This window comes from Oncorhynchus masou, chromosome 1, assembly GCF_036934945.1.
Source record: "Oncorhynchus masou masou isolate Uvic2021 chromosome 1, UVic_Omas_1.1, whole genome shotgun sequence".
NCBI classification, from domain to species: Eukaryota; Metazoa; Chordata; class Actinopteri; order Salmoniformes; family Salmonidae; genus Oncorhynchus; species Oncorhynchus masou.
In genome coordinates, this window is record NC_088212.1 from 51,251,075 (window position 1) to 51,266,082 (window position 15,008).

Consider the following 15,008-nt stretch of genomic DNA (forward strand, 5'->3'; position numbering starts at 1 on the left):
TCAAGTAGGCTGGAGGTCCTTTGGGTGGTTGACCATTCTTGATCCACACAAGAATGGAGTGTGAAAAGCCCAGTAGCGTTGCATTGTTGACACACTTAAACCGGTGTGTCGGGCACCTACTACCATACCCCGGGAAAAGCACTTAAATATTTTGTCTTGCCCATTCACCCTCTGAATGGCACACATACACAATCCATGTCTCAAGGCTTAAAAATCCTTTAACTGGTCTCCTCCCCTTCATCGACACTGATTTTTTAAAGTGAATTTAACAAGTGACATCAATAAGGGATCATAGTGTTCACCTGGTCAGTCTGTCATGGAAAGATACATGTTTTGTGTATTCAGAAAATATTTACACACCTTGACTTTTTCCATATTTTCTTGTGTTACAGCATGAATTTTAAAATGGATTAAATTGAGATTTTGTGTCACTGGCCTACACACAATGCCTCATAATGTCAGTGGAATTATGTTATTTAAATGTTTACAAATGATTTACACATGAAAAGCTGAAATGTCAATAAGTATTCAACCCCTTTGTTATGGCCAACCTAAATAAGTTAAGGAGTAAAAATGTGGTTAACAAGTCACATAATAAGCTGCATGGACTCACTCTGTGTGCAATAATAGGGTTTAACATGATTTTTGAATGACTACTATCGTGACGTTGTATTGGTTAACGTAGCGACTGCTGCTCATTGAATTGATTAATGGTTTATAATTATGTGATAAAATGAATCGGGCAATTATTAAGACATTAACCTGGGGTACAATGAGAAAGTTTGCTTTTTAATTGAGTTTCTATTTCCCAAATTCAAAGAACATCAGAATATTGATTTTACAACAGTCACTAATTAATCAATTTCCTCCGCAGTCTCATTCTGAACCTTGCATAATCTGTGAAACTGCACAAACCTGAGTCCCACCAATGAGTCCGTACCACACCAATTTAGTTGATTATTTATTTACTAGCAAGTTAAAATGATAATATAAGATACTCATACACAAAAACACAGTCTAGGCTATTGATTAGTACAACGGGCCACCACACTATGACACGTTTTACCCAAAATGGGGATTCAAGAGAGAGAGAAAGTACACGAGAGAAATACATTTGGGTGCATTTGTAAGCTATGCTTATTTTAACCCTAACCTAGCCCGAACTGCCGCTCTTATGGGTCAGAATATAATGATGTGATTTCGTGTTGAAAGTCTACGATGGGGGTCTCTGCGTGAACCGTTTCGGCTTCTCGGATGACGCACTTCTCTGGTGTAACTCTGGTTGTCCTCACCATGTCAGTGTCCTTTGTCTTAGTGGTCCATTTCCTCTCCCTTGTTCTGAAAGGGGTCTTCTGAGGACAGCCAGCCCTGTAGCCCAGGGCTCACAGCGTCGGAACGAAAGCAGTGTAGATACACAATTCGATGGAGAGTGGTGACCGGGTGGTCCTGCTTGAATTCACCCTCTTAGACGCAAGTACTCATCCGTAGCATGGATAGAAGAAGGTTCCTTTATCTTCAACCTCGTTTTGGGTTTGTTGACTACTCAGACCTTGGCTGCAGCTCGGGTCACTTAGTCTGATATGTTAATTCTTAACTCACATGTCATACCCTCGGCTCGGAAGTGGGTGTTTTCACCTTTGGCGCAATTCTCTGGGCGTACCAAGTTACGAGGCAAGGTCTGGATTTTACTCAGATCTAATTTAGACAACTAACACATTTCATCTTTACCAAAACATTCTCTTTGATTTGGACATTTCCCACCCAACGTACAATGTATAAACATCAAGCATATACTAGGAAAACTCTTAGTTACAATGTTTTTGTTATAACGTTGTCCTTTAACTTTTAATAACATAACAAAAATGACATTCATTTTCATATTCCACCTATCGTCATTACCACCGACCCATTAATCGCATGTTAATGTTCTGAGGCCGGTTCTCCATAATGAGGGGGAAAAGGAATTTTGTCTGCTGCCTTAGATTTACAATGGGTGGGAGGTGACACAACCCCCCCCATCTTCATTCCACTTGATCTCTTCTCCTCTGGTGGGTGTGAAAGATCTCTCTGTTGGATTGTGGTCCCCGGTAACCTGACCTGAGCAGGCCGGTCATTACACTACCTCATCTTTGTACCCCACACATTGTCTGTAAGGTCCCTCAGTCGAGCAGTGAGTTTCAAACACAGATTCAGCTACATAGGCACGGTATACGTAACAACAACAACATTACATTCAGTACCACGCAGTCTCACTTCCTGGCTGATCATAAATTCAGTGGAGAACCGGTTCATCAACATCTAGGACCATCCCAAACCTCTCTCCCGTTTCCCTAAGGAAGTTTTGGTTTGGCCTGATGTTATTATGATGTACATCATGACAATGGACATCACGACTTTGATCATGTACCACATTTTCTCTCCATTTGACCTGCCCGAAGCTGAACTAGTGACCATCTGTCCTGCTTCAGTGCCTTCAGAAAGTATTCATACCCCTTCATTTATGACACATTTTGTTACAGCCTGAATTCAAAATGGGTCAAATATATTTATTTTTTTCACCCATCTACACACAATATCCCATAATTATAATGTGAAATCATGTTTTTACAAATGTTTGCAAATGTATTGGAAATGTACATAAGTATTCTACATCTGTAGAAGCACCGTTGGCAGCGATTACAGCTGTGAGTCTTTCTGGGTAAGTCTCCTATTGCTTTCCTCACCTGGATTGTGCAACATTTTCCCATTTATTCTTTTAAAAAATCTTCAAGCTCTGTCAAATTGGTTGTTGGTCATTGCTAAACAACAATTTTCAGGTTTTGCAATAGATTTTCAAGCAGATTTAAATCAGGAATGTAACTAGGCTACTCAGGAGCATTCACTGTCGTCTTGGTAAGCAACTCCAGTGTAGATTTAGCCTTGTGTTTTAGGTTATTGTTTCTGGTGGAAGACAGACTGAGCTAGGTTTCTTCTATGATTTTGCCTAATAATATTACTGAGTACCACTTGCCATATTTCAAGCATAGGGATGGCTGCATCATGTTATGGGTATGCTTGTAATCGTTATGGACTGGGGAGTTTTTCCAGTATGAAAGAGATTCGAGCCGGTTGACCACTAATGTTGTATTGGATTTGCCCCAAACATAACACTTTTGTATTCAGGACAAAAAAGTATTGCTTTGCCACATTTTTTGCAGTATTACTTTTGTGCCTTGTTGCAAACAGGATGCATGTTTTGGAATATTTGTATTCTGTAGAGGCTTCCTTCTTTTCACTCTGTCAATTAGGTTAGTATTGTGGAGTAACTACAATGTTTTTGATCCATCCTCAATTTTCTCCTATCATTAAATTGTAACTGTTTTTCAGTCACCACTGGCCTAATGGTGAAATCCCTGAGCAGTTTCCTTCCTCTCTGGCAGCTGAGTTAGGAAGGACTCCTGTATCTTTGGTGACTGGATGTGTTGATACACCATCCAAAGTGTAATTAATAAATTCGCCATGCTCAAAAGGATATTCAATGTCTGCTTTTTACAAAAAAATTATCCACAAATACAGTGGCAAGAAAAAGTATGTGAACCCTTTGGAATTACCTGGATTTCTGCATAAATTGATCATAAAATTTGATCTGATCTTCATCGAAGTCACAACAATAGACAAACACAGTCTGCTTAAACTATTAACACAAGCAATTATACGTTTTCATACTGCAAACTACTGCAGCATAAATACTGGAGGCTGAGACGAGGGGTCAGGAGACACTGTGGCCCCATCCGATGATACCCCCGGACAGGGCCAAACACAGGATATAACCCCACCCACTTTGCCAAAGCACAGCCCCCACACCACTAGAGGGATAACTTCAACCACCAGCTTACCATCCCTGAGACAAGGCCGAGTATAGCAAACAAAGATCTCCCCCACGGCATAACTCACATAGTGTTGTGTGTTCCTTCCAAACAACTCAACTGTTTCATCTGTCCACAGAATATTTTGCCAGAAGCGCTGTGGAAAATCCAGGTGCTCTTTTGCAAATTTCAGACGTGCAGCAATGTTTTTTTTGGACAGCAGTGACTTCTTCTGTGGTGTCCTCCCATGCACACCATTCTTGTTTAGTGTTTTACGTATCGTAGACCCATCAACAAATGTTAACATGTTCCAGAGTTCTGTAAGTCTTTAGCTGACACTCTAGAATTCTTCTTAACCTCAATGAGCATTCTGTACTGTGCTCTTGCCGTCATCTTTGCAGGACGGCCACTCCTAGGGAGAGTAGCAACAGGGCTGAACTTTCTCCATTTAAAGACAATTTGTCTTACCATAGACTGATGAACATCAAGACTTTTAGATATACTTTTGTAACCCTTTCTAGGTTTATGCAAGTCAACAATTCTGAATCAAATCAAATTGTATTAGTCACATGCGCCGAATACAACAGGTATAGATAGACCTTGCAGTGAAATGCTTACTTACGAGCCCTTAACCAATAATGCACTTTCAAAGAAATATGGATAAGAATAAGAGAGAAAAGTAACAAGTAATTAAAGAGCAGCAGTAAAATAAGTAGCGAGACTATATACAGGGAGGTACCGATTAGAGTCAATGTGTGGGGCCACCGGATAGTTGAGGTAGCATGTACATGTAGGTAGATTTATTAAAGTGACTATGCATAGATGACAACTGAGACTAGCAGTGGGGTAAAGAGAGGGGAGGGGAGCAATGCAAATTGTCTGGGTAGCAATTTGGCTAGATGTTCAGGAGTCTTATTGCTTCAGGGTAGAAGCAGTTTAGAAGCCTCCTGGACCTAGACTTGGTGCTCCGGTACCACTTGCCGTGTGGTAGCAGAGAGACCAGTCTATGACTAGGTTGGCTGGAGTCTTTGACAATTTTTAGGGCCTTCCTCAGATGCCGCCTGGTATAGAGGTCCTAGATGGCAGTAAGCTTGGCCCCAGTGATGTACTGGGCCGTTCGTGCTCCCCTTTGTGGTGCCTTGCGGTCGGAGGCCAGGCAGTGATGCAACCAGTGCTCTGTGGTGCAGCTGTAGAACCTTTTGAGCATCTGAGGACCCATGCCCATAATCTTAGGTCTTCTGAGATCTCTTTTGTTAGAGGCATGGTTCACATCTGGCAATGCTTCATGTGAATAGCAAACTCTAAATTTAGAGTTTTTTTATAGGGCAGGGCAAATCTAACGAAAAAATCTCAAATTTTGTTTCATTGATTGGACTCCAAGTTAGCTGACTCCAATTTAGCTTTCGGAAAACTCATTAGTTTAGGGGTTCACATACTTTTTCCAACTTACACTGTGAATATTTAAATGATATATTCAATATAGACAAGAAAAATACAATACTTGGTGTGTTATTAGTTTAAGCACACTGTTTGTCTATTGTTGTGACTAAGATGAAGATCAGATAAATGTATGACTAATTTATGCAGAAATCCAGGTAATTCCAAAGGATTCACATACTTTTTATTGCCACTGTAGGTTGCCCTTTTTCTAAAACATCCCTGGTCTTTGTGGATAAATCTGTGTTTGACAGCCACTGCTCTACTGAGTGAGATTAGAGATAGTTGTATGTGTGGGGTACAGAGATGAGGAACTCTTTCAAAAATCATGTTAAACAATGTTATTGCACACCGAGTGAGTCCATGCACTGCCAATCATTGTTTCGGTAGTTTCTCCTCTTATTATTATAGACTTTCTGAATATGCAAATGACCGGAACATTGCAGGAACATTTGTCATGTCTATTCTCCAACGTGGTACAGTATCTTAATAGTTGGCCTCATGTCTAAACACGTGTTCTTTTGTTTTCAGGCAGTCTGCTGGTTGAGGAGTTGCCAACGTCCTTCCGATGAACCCCATGAACTCCATGAAACCTGGCCTGCCTCCTAATCCACACAGGTGTGTACCAACTACCCGCCCAGCCAGACAGCCAGCCCCCATCTCTCCTCCCTCTCCATTCGATAAGGATGATTCTAAGCTTTGTGGTTTTGTAGATGAGAAGAATGGCTGTTACTTTCAGGGTCTGTATTCACATGTCTCAGAGTAGGAGTACTGATCTAGGATCAGGTCCCCCCCCTCTTATTCATTATGATTTAAAACACAAAACCGATCCTTGGTCATACTCCGAGATGCTTTGTGAATATGGGCCCAGAAATGCATCCATTCTGTGAATATCTGTCGAGGCGGCAAGGGAGAGTCGAGATGAACTGACCGATAAAGTGAGCTTCTTTTGAGGATGGCTGGTTAAACGTGGGAGTTCAGAAAAGAGTGTGACAGTAAAGTTTTTATTTTAATGAGAAAGTACACCCACACAAGGCAAAAATGTCACCACCTCTCACTCCAACGTACCTTACTCAACACAGTTTTGTGCTGATATAACCCTCACTTCAGTCTGGTTTGCTTGGATAGAGGTCAGGGTCTAGCCTACCAACATCATCTACTACGACCTCAAAAAAGAGCTCAGACTCCAAGTGGACGCGTCGAAGTATGGACTAGGTGCAGTGCTACTTCAAATCTCTGACTGTGAAATGAACTACGCTCAAATCGAAAAGGGGCTGTACGCCATTCTGTTCGGGTGTAAGCGTTTCCATCAGTACGTATATGGATGCCAAGTCATTGTGAAATCTGACCACAAGCCCCTCGAGTCAATCATGAGGAAACCGCTAGCCGCAGGCTACAGAGAATGATCCTTCAACTACAAAAATGCGCATTCACAATCACTCACCGTCCAGGCAAAGACATCCCTGTCACAGACCCACATTCCCATGTTTCTTACCTACAAGGACAGCAGCCTCAGTGAAGGCATGGACATGCAAGTGCACACTGTGTACAGCAACTTACCAGTTAGTGACACAAAACTGGAGGAGAGCTGAGCAGAAACAGAAAAGGACAACTCATACAGCTGAGGAAAGTCATGCAGGATGGATGGCCCGAGGAGAGGAGAAAATCCCCTCTGAGTTCTGGAACCATCGTGATGAACTATCACAGATGAACGGAATCATCTTCAAAGGAGAGAAAATCATCATTCCTACCATTCTCAGAAGAGATTTTGACAAAGATCCATGCTGGACACATGGGCATGGAAAAGTGCAAACAGAGAGCACGGAACATTTTGTTTTGGCACGGAATGTGCAAACAGAGGACATTGTTAGTAAATGCCCCACATGTCTTAAACGATGCCCATCAAACACCAGAGCCAATGTTACCTCACTGTATCCCAGAACAACCCTGGCAGGTCGTGGCAACCAATCTGTTCACCTGGAACAACGAGGACAACATCTTAACAGTGGACTACTACAGCAGATACTTCAAACTCGACAAGCTTCACAGCACCACATCTGCAGCTGTGATACACAAGCTGAAAGCAATCCTTGCCAGGCATGGCATTGTAGTGACTTTAATATCTGACAATGGCCCCTATTACAAATAAAATTAGTTTGAATCCTTCACAAAATCATGGGAGTTCACACATGTCACCACAAGCCCACATTACCCTCAAATGAATGGCCTTGCTGAAAAATCTGTGCAGATTGCTAAATCACTCATGGACAAAGCTAAAGCAGATGATAGACCCCTACCTCAGTCTCCATGAATACTTCAACACTCCAGTTGACAACTTCAAATCCCCAGCCCAGTTGTTGATGAGCTGCAGACTTTGCTCAAACATTCCCAGCAATAACCAGCAGCTGCAACCTGAGGTCGTCCGCTACAAAGAAATGCATGAAAAACGTGCACAGAGACAACTACGACAGGTCAGCGAGACCACTGCCACCACTGAACGACAGAGAGTCAGTTAGAATCCAGGAGCATGGCCACTGAAAGCCAGCAGTCCTCATCCAGCCAGGTGACACTGAACATTCATATCACATCCGCACAGCAGAAAGAGCAGTGTACCGCTCAAACTACAGAGCATGTATTCAAAATAAACTCTTAAAATATGTTGTACATTTTTTCTTTTAAAAGAAGGGGGGTATAATTCATGTGTAAACATACTGAATTGTAATTAGATGCATTTTACCGCCGTATCCTACTGCCCTATGATTGGTTAAGACCACCCAGGTGATGAGGTCATATTCGGTTGATCATGGTATGAGACACGCGAACATGCCAGGTATAGCTTGCTAATTAATAGCTATGTTTAGAAATATCCTGTCGTACTGCATTTTATTTTGCGTGCAAAACAAGACGTACCTTTTGGCTTCTGGAAAAAAAATAAAGTTGATATGAAAACCAAAAGAGCAAGAGCGATGGAAATACATTTGACAAAATTATGTAATTAGTCCTGTCTATACAGAAATAAATGAAATCATTAAAAATACTTCACCAGAAAGCATGACTTAGGCACAGAGGAACAATGATCATTAGTAACAAAAAAATGTCATATTTTGCTTTGTATTGTTTCAAATCAGAAGCTCTCATAGGCTTATGCCTATTTGGGAAACCCTCAATTTGAGCAGCGCGTGGCAATAGGCCTAGCTGTCAGTGAAAAGCATAAAAAATATGTGAAGATAATGTCTTGAGTATAATTAAACATTCTGAGACGAGAAGAAGCGGAGTGGTGTGGTGAAGGCCAGTCTTTACAGAATGGCTCATCGGTCTCCCGCCAATTCTTGCACATTCATTGTGTGAATTGTTTGCCCGTTTTATTTTATTTGATCAATTCCCTATTACACATGTCACCAGTAGTACATGTACCGTTAATCCTTGTCATTTGGTTACATTAATTTCTGTCATTTACCGATCTCATTCTTGGAGTGGAGAGGTCTTGGAGTGCGGAGTTCACAACCTGCTACACCTGTGAGAAACAAGTTTTTTTAATTTTTTTATTTCATAACCATAATTTACCAGATTTGGCATTTTCTTTCATTCCTTTTTGTTTGGAGTGCTCAATGTGAACAATGAGCATGTGTCTGGGAGCGTGCGCGCCTGAGCATGCATAGAAGTACCTGGCCTGCTGCGTAGAAATGTCGGAAAGTGTTGTTTTTTACATCCGAATGATAATATATTAAAACTATAGTTTTTCACTGTAAGCTATTTAAAAAATATTTCCAACAATTTCCTTCGATAATCACCAATCCTCGGTGTGAAAGAGCAATGGAACTTATTGGCCTAGTTCCATGCGCTCATTTCTTTAAGCGCCAATGGATCAAGGTGTATCAATATGTTGGTGACTTCGCATTAGTTGACTTTTAGATCTTTATCATTTTAATTCAGATTTTTATTATTAACCATGTGACAATGATTTTGAGAAACGACAATGTTATTATTGCAATTAAATTGTTCCATTAAAACGCACATATGACAATCATAACTGGCACGGAAAACGGAAGAAATGGCAGGATAAATTGTAAGCTCCTCCAAACTTGAAACTCTCACGCGCCGCCTATAAAGTCTTTATAAAATAATTGCCTCCACGTTTTAATGGTCGGGTTTTGCCTATAGGCTACTTTGAATGAAGGTAAGACATGCCTCATTTAAATTAAATTAAACATTCAGGTTTCAAACAATGTTTTTAAAATGCATACTGCCTCCAGCTCACATTGTAAAGTGGTGGATGACGCGATGATGGCCTGTCGCCTGCACTTGAATTGTGAATGGGGGCGCACTTCAATAGCCTGTTCGAGAAATAAATACATTTAAAAAGGTAGCTTTTTTTTAACTGATCACCAAAACTGTGTATAACACATGCATTTAGAATTGTTGCACAATGAATGGGCTTATAAAAGCATGTTTACTCCAGCAGCAACCAGCAGATGAGCTCTGCATGCTGTGCGTGTGTGACAGTTGTGTTGGATAAATAAGATGCATGATGACTAATGAAAATACACACAGGACAATTTAATTCCACAAAATTATGCAAATTAACCAATAGACTGATGAGCATGATGGTCAAATGTATTTCCACTGACTGGTATTTCCATCAATGAATATAAGCATTATTTTGCAATGATTTAATTTTTTTAAACATTTTTTTTATCTCCTAGTCATTTTGGCCAACAACAGTTTTATTCATGGATTTAAAAAAAAATAATAATTATAGGCCAAAATAATAGAAACCATGCTGTGCATGTGTGGCCACTGTGCCAGACTCAACAAGATGTGCGCTGCAAGGCTGATTATGGAAAGCAAACAGGAATAACTGGAGCAGTCCTGTTTTATTCAGTATGAGTCACACACGTAACTTCTCTCTTGGCACTGCTACTTTTACCCGTATCTAGGTGACGGCTTTGTCTCCATGGAGACATGGTGCAGTGTCGTGTGATAATGTGATTGACATGCACAGGCAAATCCACTGAGTAAAGCACAGGCGGCACACATGCCCAGCACAGATTTTTAAATATGCACAGGCTATAGCAAAGCCAGAATCTTCGGGCATGCATGTTGCTTACATGTATAAATGCATGTCCATATTTTTCTCCTGACTCAGCAAAGCGCCAACATCCGCTCAAAGCTCCACGGACTTATCCGCCTTAACCCATAGTTGAGGTCCCCGAAGGGCCACAGAGGAAGTGTTGGCCACGACCCAATTCTCCAGTCAGTAATCTCTCTGTCTCTCCTCCTCCTCAGTGACGGCTCCTACCCTTATGACCCTGTGTCCTGGCAGCAAGGCAGCAATCAGCCGGCAGGCTCCCTGTCTGTGGTAACCACAGTGTGGGGGGTAACCAATCCTTCACCCAGCCAGGTATGGATAGACCCGTGACTTCACGAAAGCAAACATTGAGGTTGTGTCCCAAATGGCACCCTATTCCCTATATAGTGCACTACATTTGACCAGGACCCATTTGGGAAGCTACATACAGCTGCAATATAATGTCACCCTCCCCTTCCTCCACAGGCGATACATCAACATTCCAAAGTACGAGAATCATTGCGGTGAATCATATTAGAACTAGGTTGATAGTGATTCACCTCGTAAACACTCCTGTTTGTTTCTCCTCACCCTCTCAGGTCCTGGGTGGGAACCCGATGGGTCCAGGTGGGAACTCTGGCGGGGGCAACATGATGCCCGGCCATAGCCCTGGGATGGGACAGCAGTTTATGGGTCAACAGGGCTACCCGGAGCCCAACAAAGGCTACATGCAGCAGGGCATGTACGGCAGGGGCAATGGGGGATACCCCGCCGGGCCTGGGTACGTGGGCAGGTAAGCAACAGACAGACAGACCGACCGATATAGCCCAGGCCATGTGTTTTTATCTCAGCTCATTCATGTGGAATTACCTCGAGGAGAAGGAGAGGAGAGATTTGGAGGCAAAGATTAAGGGAGTCAACATCTCCCACATACATACCAGTGTTGGCATTATGCCTCTGCCCACTCCAGTATGTGAAGGCTGGATAGTGTCAGAGCTCCTCATCCATCTTCTTGGCTGCAACCGTTTCCTTTTAGTGAGACCTGTCTCTGACTCACCCATTAACAGCAGTTTCCTTTTGCCATCCCCTCTCATACCATTGTGGATACAGTCGACTAGTAGGCTATTTAAGTCTGAGTGGTGCACTGCAAAACTAAATCGATTTATATTCAGGGTGACACTATTCTCAATACACCATTCATTTTTGAATAGCTGGAACTGTTCCCTCCGAGCACAAGGGACAAGTGTCCAAAACAGAATGAATTAGCTGCCAGACATACATGTTGTATAGTAGTCCTCCTGTAGTCTTTGAATAGTAGCCAAGAGTATGATGGTTTCTGGTAATACGGAACAGTTACTGTTTTACTGGGGGAACATGTACCTGTGTGTGAAATACTGGAGTCACACTATTTCCAGGTTGGTTTATTTTGAAACAACCATTTCTCTGTCCCCTCAGTTACCCCAATAACGGAGGGGGTTCTATGGGCATGCCCCCTCACGGCATCCGCCCTCAAACCGACTTCACCCAGGCGGCGGCGGCAGCGGTGGCTGCAGCGGCTGCCACAGCAACAGCCACAGCCACGGCAACGGTTGCTGCTATCCAGGAGAAGCAGAACCAGGAGATGAACTACGGCCAGGTAAGGAAGGAGGTAGGGAGGGCAATATAGTACATGCTCTAGAGTGAATGTTTCCATAGGTACAGATCTAGGATCAGCTTGCCTTCCCCCAAATCCTAACCGTAACCATTACAGGGGAAAATGCTAAACTGACCCAAGATCAGAGTCTAGGGACAACTTAATCCTACTCTGTAGTGCATACTGTCTGCTATAGTATTACTATTGTCTCGGATGACCACAAGCCAGGGGTTGCGACACAAACACCTTATGGGAGTTGCATGTCAGACTCCTGTATTGTGCAGAAACATCCAACCAAAATGGTGGCCTCTGTTGGTCTGAGTGGATACTGCACCCCCTGCTGGCTATAGGAGTGTGTGGCTTATGTCATGTTTAATTGACAAGAGGGAAGTTCTTCGACTTTGCAACACTGCTCAATATGGACCTTATTTATACGTTATTATAACCATGTAACCCAGTGAAAACAGAGAACATCAAAGTGACTTCTGTTTCCTTTATCTCACCCGCCATAACATGCCCACACTAACCTAGAGGACTTTTCAGATGGGTGGCAGTGCGGGCTACAACACACAGTTCATGCAACACCCGGGCCCCCGAGGTCCCCCTGGCATGTCCCCGGCAGGGATGGGTCCCGCTCGTCCCCCGTCCATGGGGCCCATGTACGGTGCTCCTCAAGGTCAGAGGATGCCCCAGCACCCAGGCTACCCCGGGGCTCAGCATGGACCACCCAGGCCACAGCAGGGACTCAAACGCCCATACAATGCTGAGGTGAGTCTCTCCCGGTGAATGACTTCACATACTTTCTAATGCAAACCATTTGTAGACTGACAGCCATAAGTAAAAAATATACAGCGTGAATTATATTACTATGTTAATACCTATGTCCATCCATTTTATTAAGCTTGATATAGAGTTTGCCGTTAATGTAGTTGTTTTTGGTTACACTGTCCAACTTCACCAAAATGGGCCATTCTCTTATAATAGCCAGGTGTCACTTCACATTTTAGCAAGTGAAAGCCTCCAATTAATGCTGGGTGTCAGTGTAATTTCGCGAGCTTAAAATTCAAGTAAGCTCAACTTCCTTATTTGGTAAGGTTTATCTCAGTAACATTATAGCTTTCATTTGTTTGTATCCTCATACCAGAAATATAATTGTGTGCCCAGTTTTGTTTTGAGGTCAACACATATCTCGTTTCCATTTTGCCCTCTGTGTGTCTCCCTCAGGGCTTTACTGGGCAGCAGTATGGTCCAGGCATGGCCGGCCCTGCTCCTGGTCAGGGGCCCTACCCTGGGCAGCCCATGCAGTACCATGGGGGCCTGGGACCCCAGCGCTCAGCCACCTCCCCCTCCTACCAAGGCCACAAGATGCCCATGCAGCAGGGCAACATGGGCCAGTACCCCTCGGGACCATCCCACCCAGGACAGTACTACAAGGTAACACTATCCAGTGTCACGATCTGTCTTACCCCTATTCCTGTCTGTCTGTTACACAGCCTGCTGGGCTGTACTGTTTTCACACCCTTCCTCCTATGTGTGTGTATGCCCTGGCTGGCTACTGTAATAATACCCAAACTAGAGTCCAGAGTACAAACCAGTGCTGTGCGATTTGCCTTTCAGTCGGAGCAGTTCAATGGACAGGGCAACACACTAAATGCACTAGCGGCCGGGGGAGTCGGTGGAGTTTACAACAACTTCAACCAGACTGTAGTCAATGGGGTGAGAACTCATTCCACCTTCATTATGTTTTTGTGTAACATGGTCCTAGATCTGTTTGTGCTGTCTTGCCAATGGCCTTAAGAGTTGGAAAGACTGCACAAACAGATTTGGGACCAGGCTTGTCTTTGTGTGTAGAGGTGTAGACCTATGTTGCCTCTGAATGCCAAAATCTCAAAGCACAGCACATTACTGCTATTTTTAGTCCTCCAAGTACAGCAACCTAACCCTACTCTCATTCTCTTTGTGTCCTAGCCGGGCAGGGTGATGCCTGGTTATCCAAGCTCTCCCCTTCTTGGAAACCCCACCCCTCCCATAACCCCAGGCAGTGCGGTGCCCCCTACATGTCTCCTGGCCATGATGTCAAGCCCTCTTTCCTGCCTGACATCAAGCCAAACACGAACTCCCTACCCCCACCACTCCCCACAGGTAACCCTCAAACATGACACACTCATACACAGAATTTGCTTTGGAAATCCCTCGTCTCTCAGTAGCTAAATTATAATTTATTGGTCACATACACGTGTTTAGCAGATGTTATTGTGGGTGTAGCAAAATGCTTACGCTTCTAGCTCCGACAGTGCAGTAATTTCTAAAAAAATTACACTATATACCCAATATACACAAATCTAGTAAAGGAATGGAATTAAGAATTTAAAAATGTATGGACGAGCAATGTCAGAGCGGCATAGAATAAGATACAGTAGAATAGTATCGGATACAGTATATACAAATGAGATGGGTAATGCAAAATATGTTAACATTATTAAAGTGACTAGTGTTCCATTTATTAAAGTGGCCAGTCTGATGGCCTTGAGATAGACGCTGTTTTTCAGTCTCTCGGTCCCAGCATTGACGTACCTGTATTGAGCTCGCCTTCTGGATGATTACAGGATGAACAGGCAGTGGCTCTTGCGGTTGTTGTCCTTGATGAGTTTTTGGCCTTCCTGTGACATCGGGTGCTGTAGGTGTCCTTGAGGGCAGGTAGTTTGCCCCCGGTGATGTGTTGGGCATACTGCACCACCCTCCGGAGAGCCCTGCGATCGCCCCGGTGCAGTTGCCGTACCAGGCGGTGATACAGTCTGACAAGATGCTCTCGATTGTGCATCTGTAAAAGTTTGAGGGTTTTAGGTGACAAGCCAAATTTCTTCAGCCTCCTGAGGTTGAAGAGGTGCTGTTGCACCTTCTTCACCACACTGTCTGTGGGTGGACCATTCCAGTTTGTCAGTGATGTGTACACTGAGGAACTTGAAGCTTTCCACCTTCTCCACTGCGGTCCCATTGATATTGATGGGGGGTGCTCCCTCTGTTG

At 43.3% G+C, this 15,008-nt stretch overlaps 1 protein-coding gene across 1 annotated transcript in view; it reads left to right on the top strand.

The window, feature by feature from the left end:
* The window catches only part of LOC135546173 (zinc finger MIZ domain-containing protein 2-like), an 81,165-nt gene that overhangs the window by 39,380 nt on the left and 26,777 nt on the right, over nt 1-15,008 (top strand). The window contains 9 exon segments of the mRNA XM_064974378.1: nt 5,814-5,900; nt 10,569-10,683; nt 10,950-11,143; nt 11,806-11,986; nt 12,527-12,751; nt 13,208-13,417; nt 13,601-13,699; nt 13,952-14,030; nt 14,033-14,125. Coding sequence (XP_064830450.1) covers nt 5,851-5,900; nt 10,569-10,683; nt 10,950-11,143; nt 11,806-11,986; nt 12,527-12,751; nt 13,208-13,417; nt 13,601-13,699; nt 13,952-14,030; nt 14,033-14,125 — 1,246 coding nt within the window. The 5' untranslated portion in view covers nt 5,814-5,850.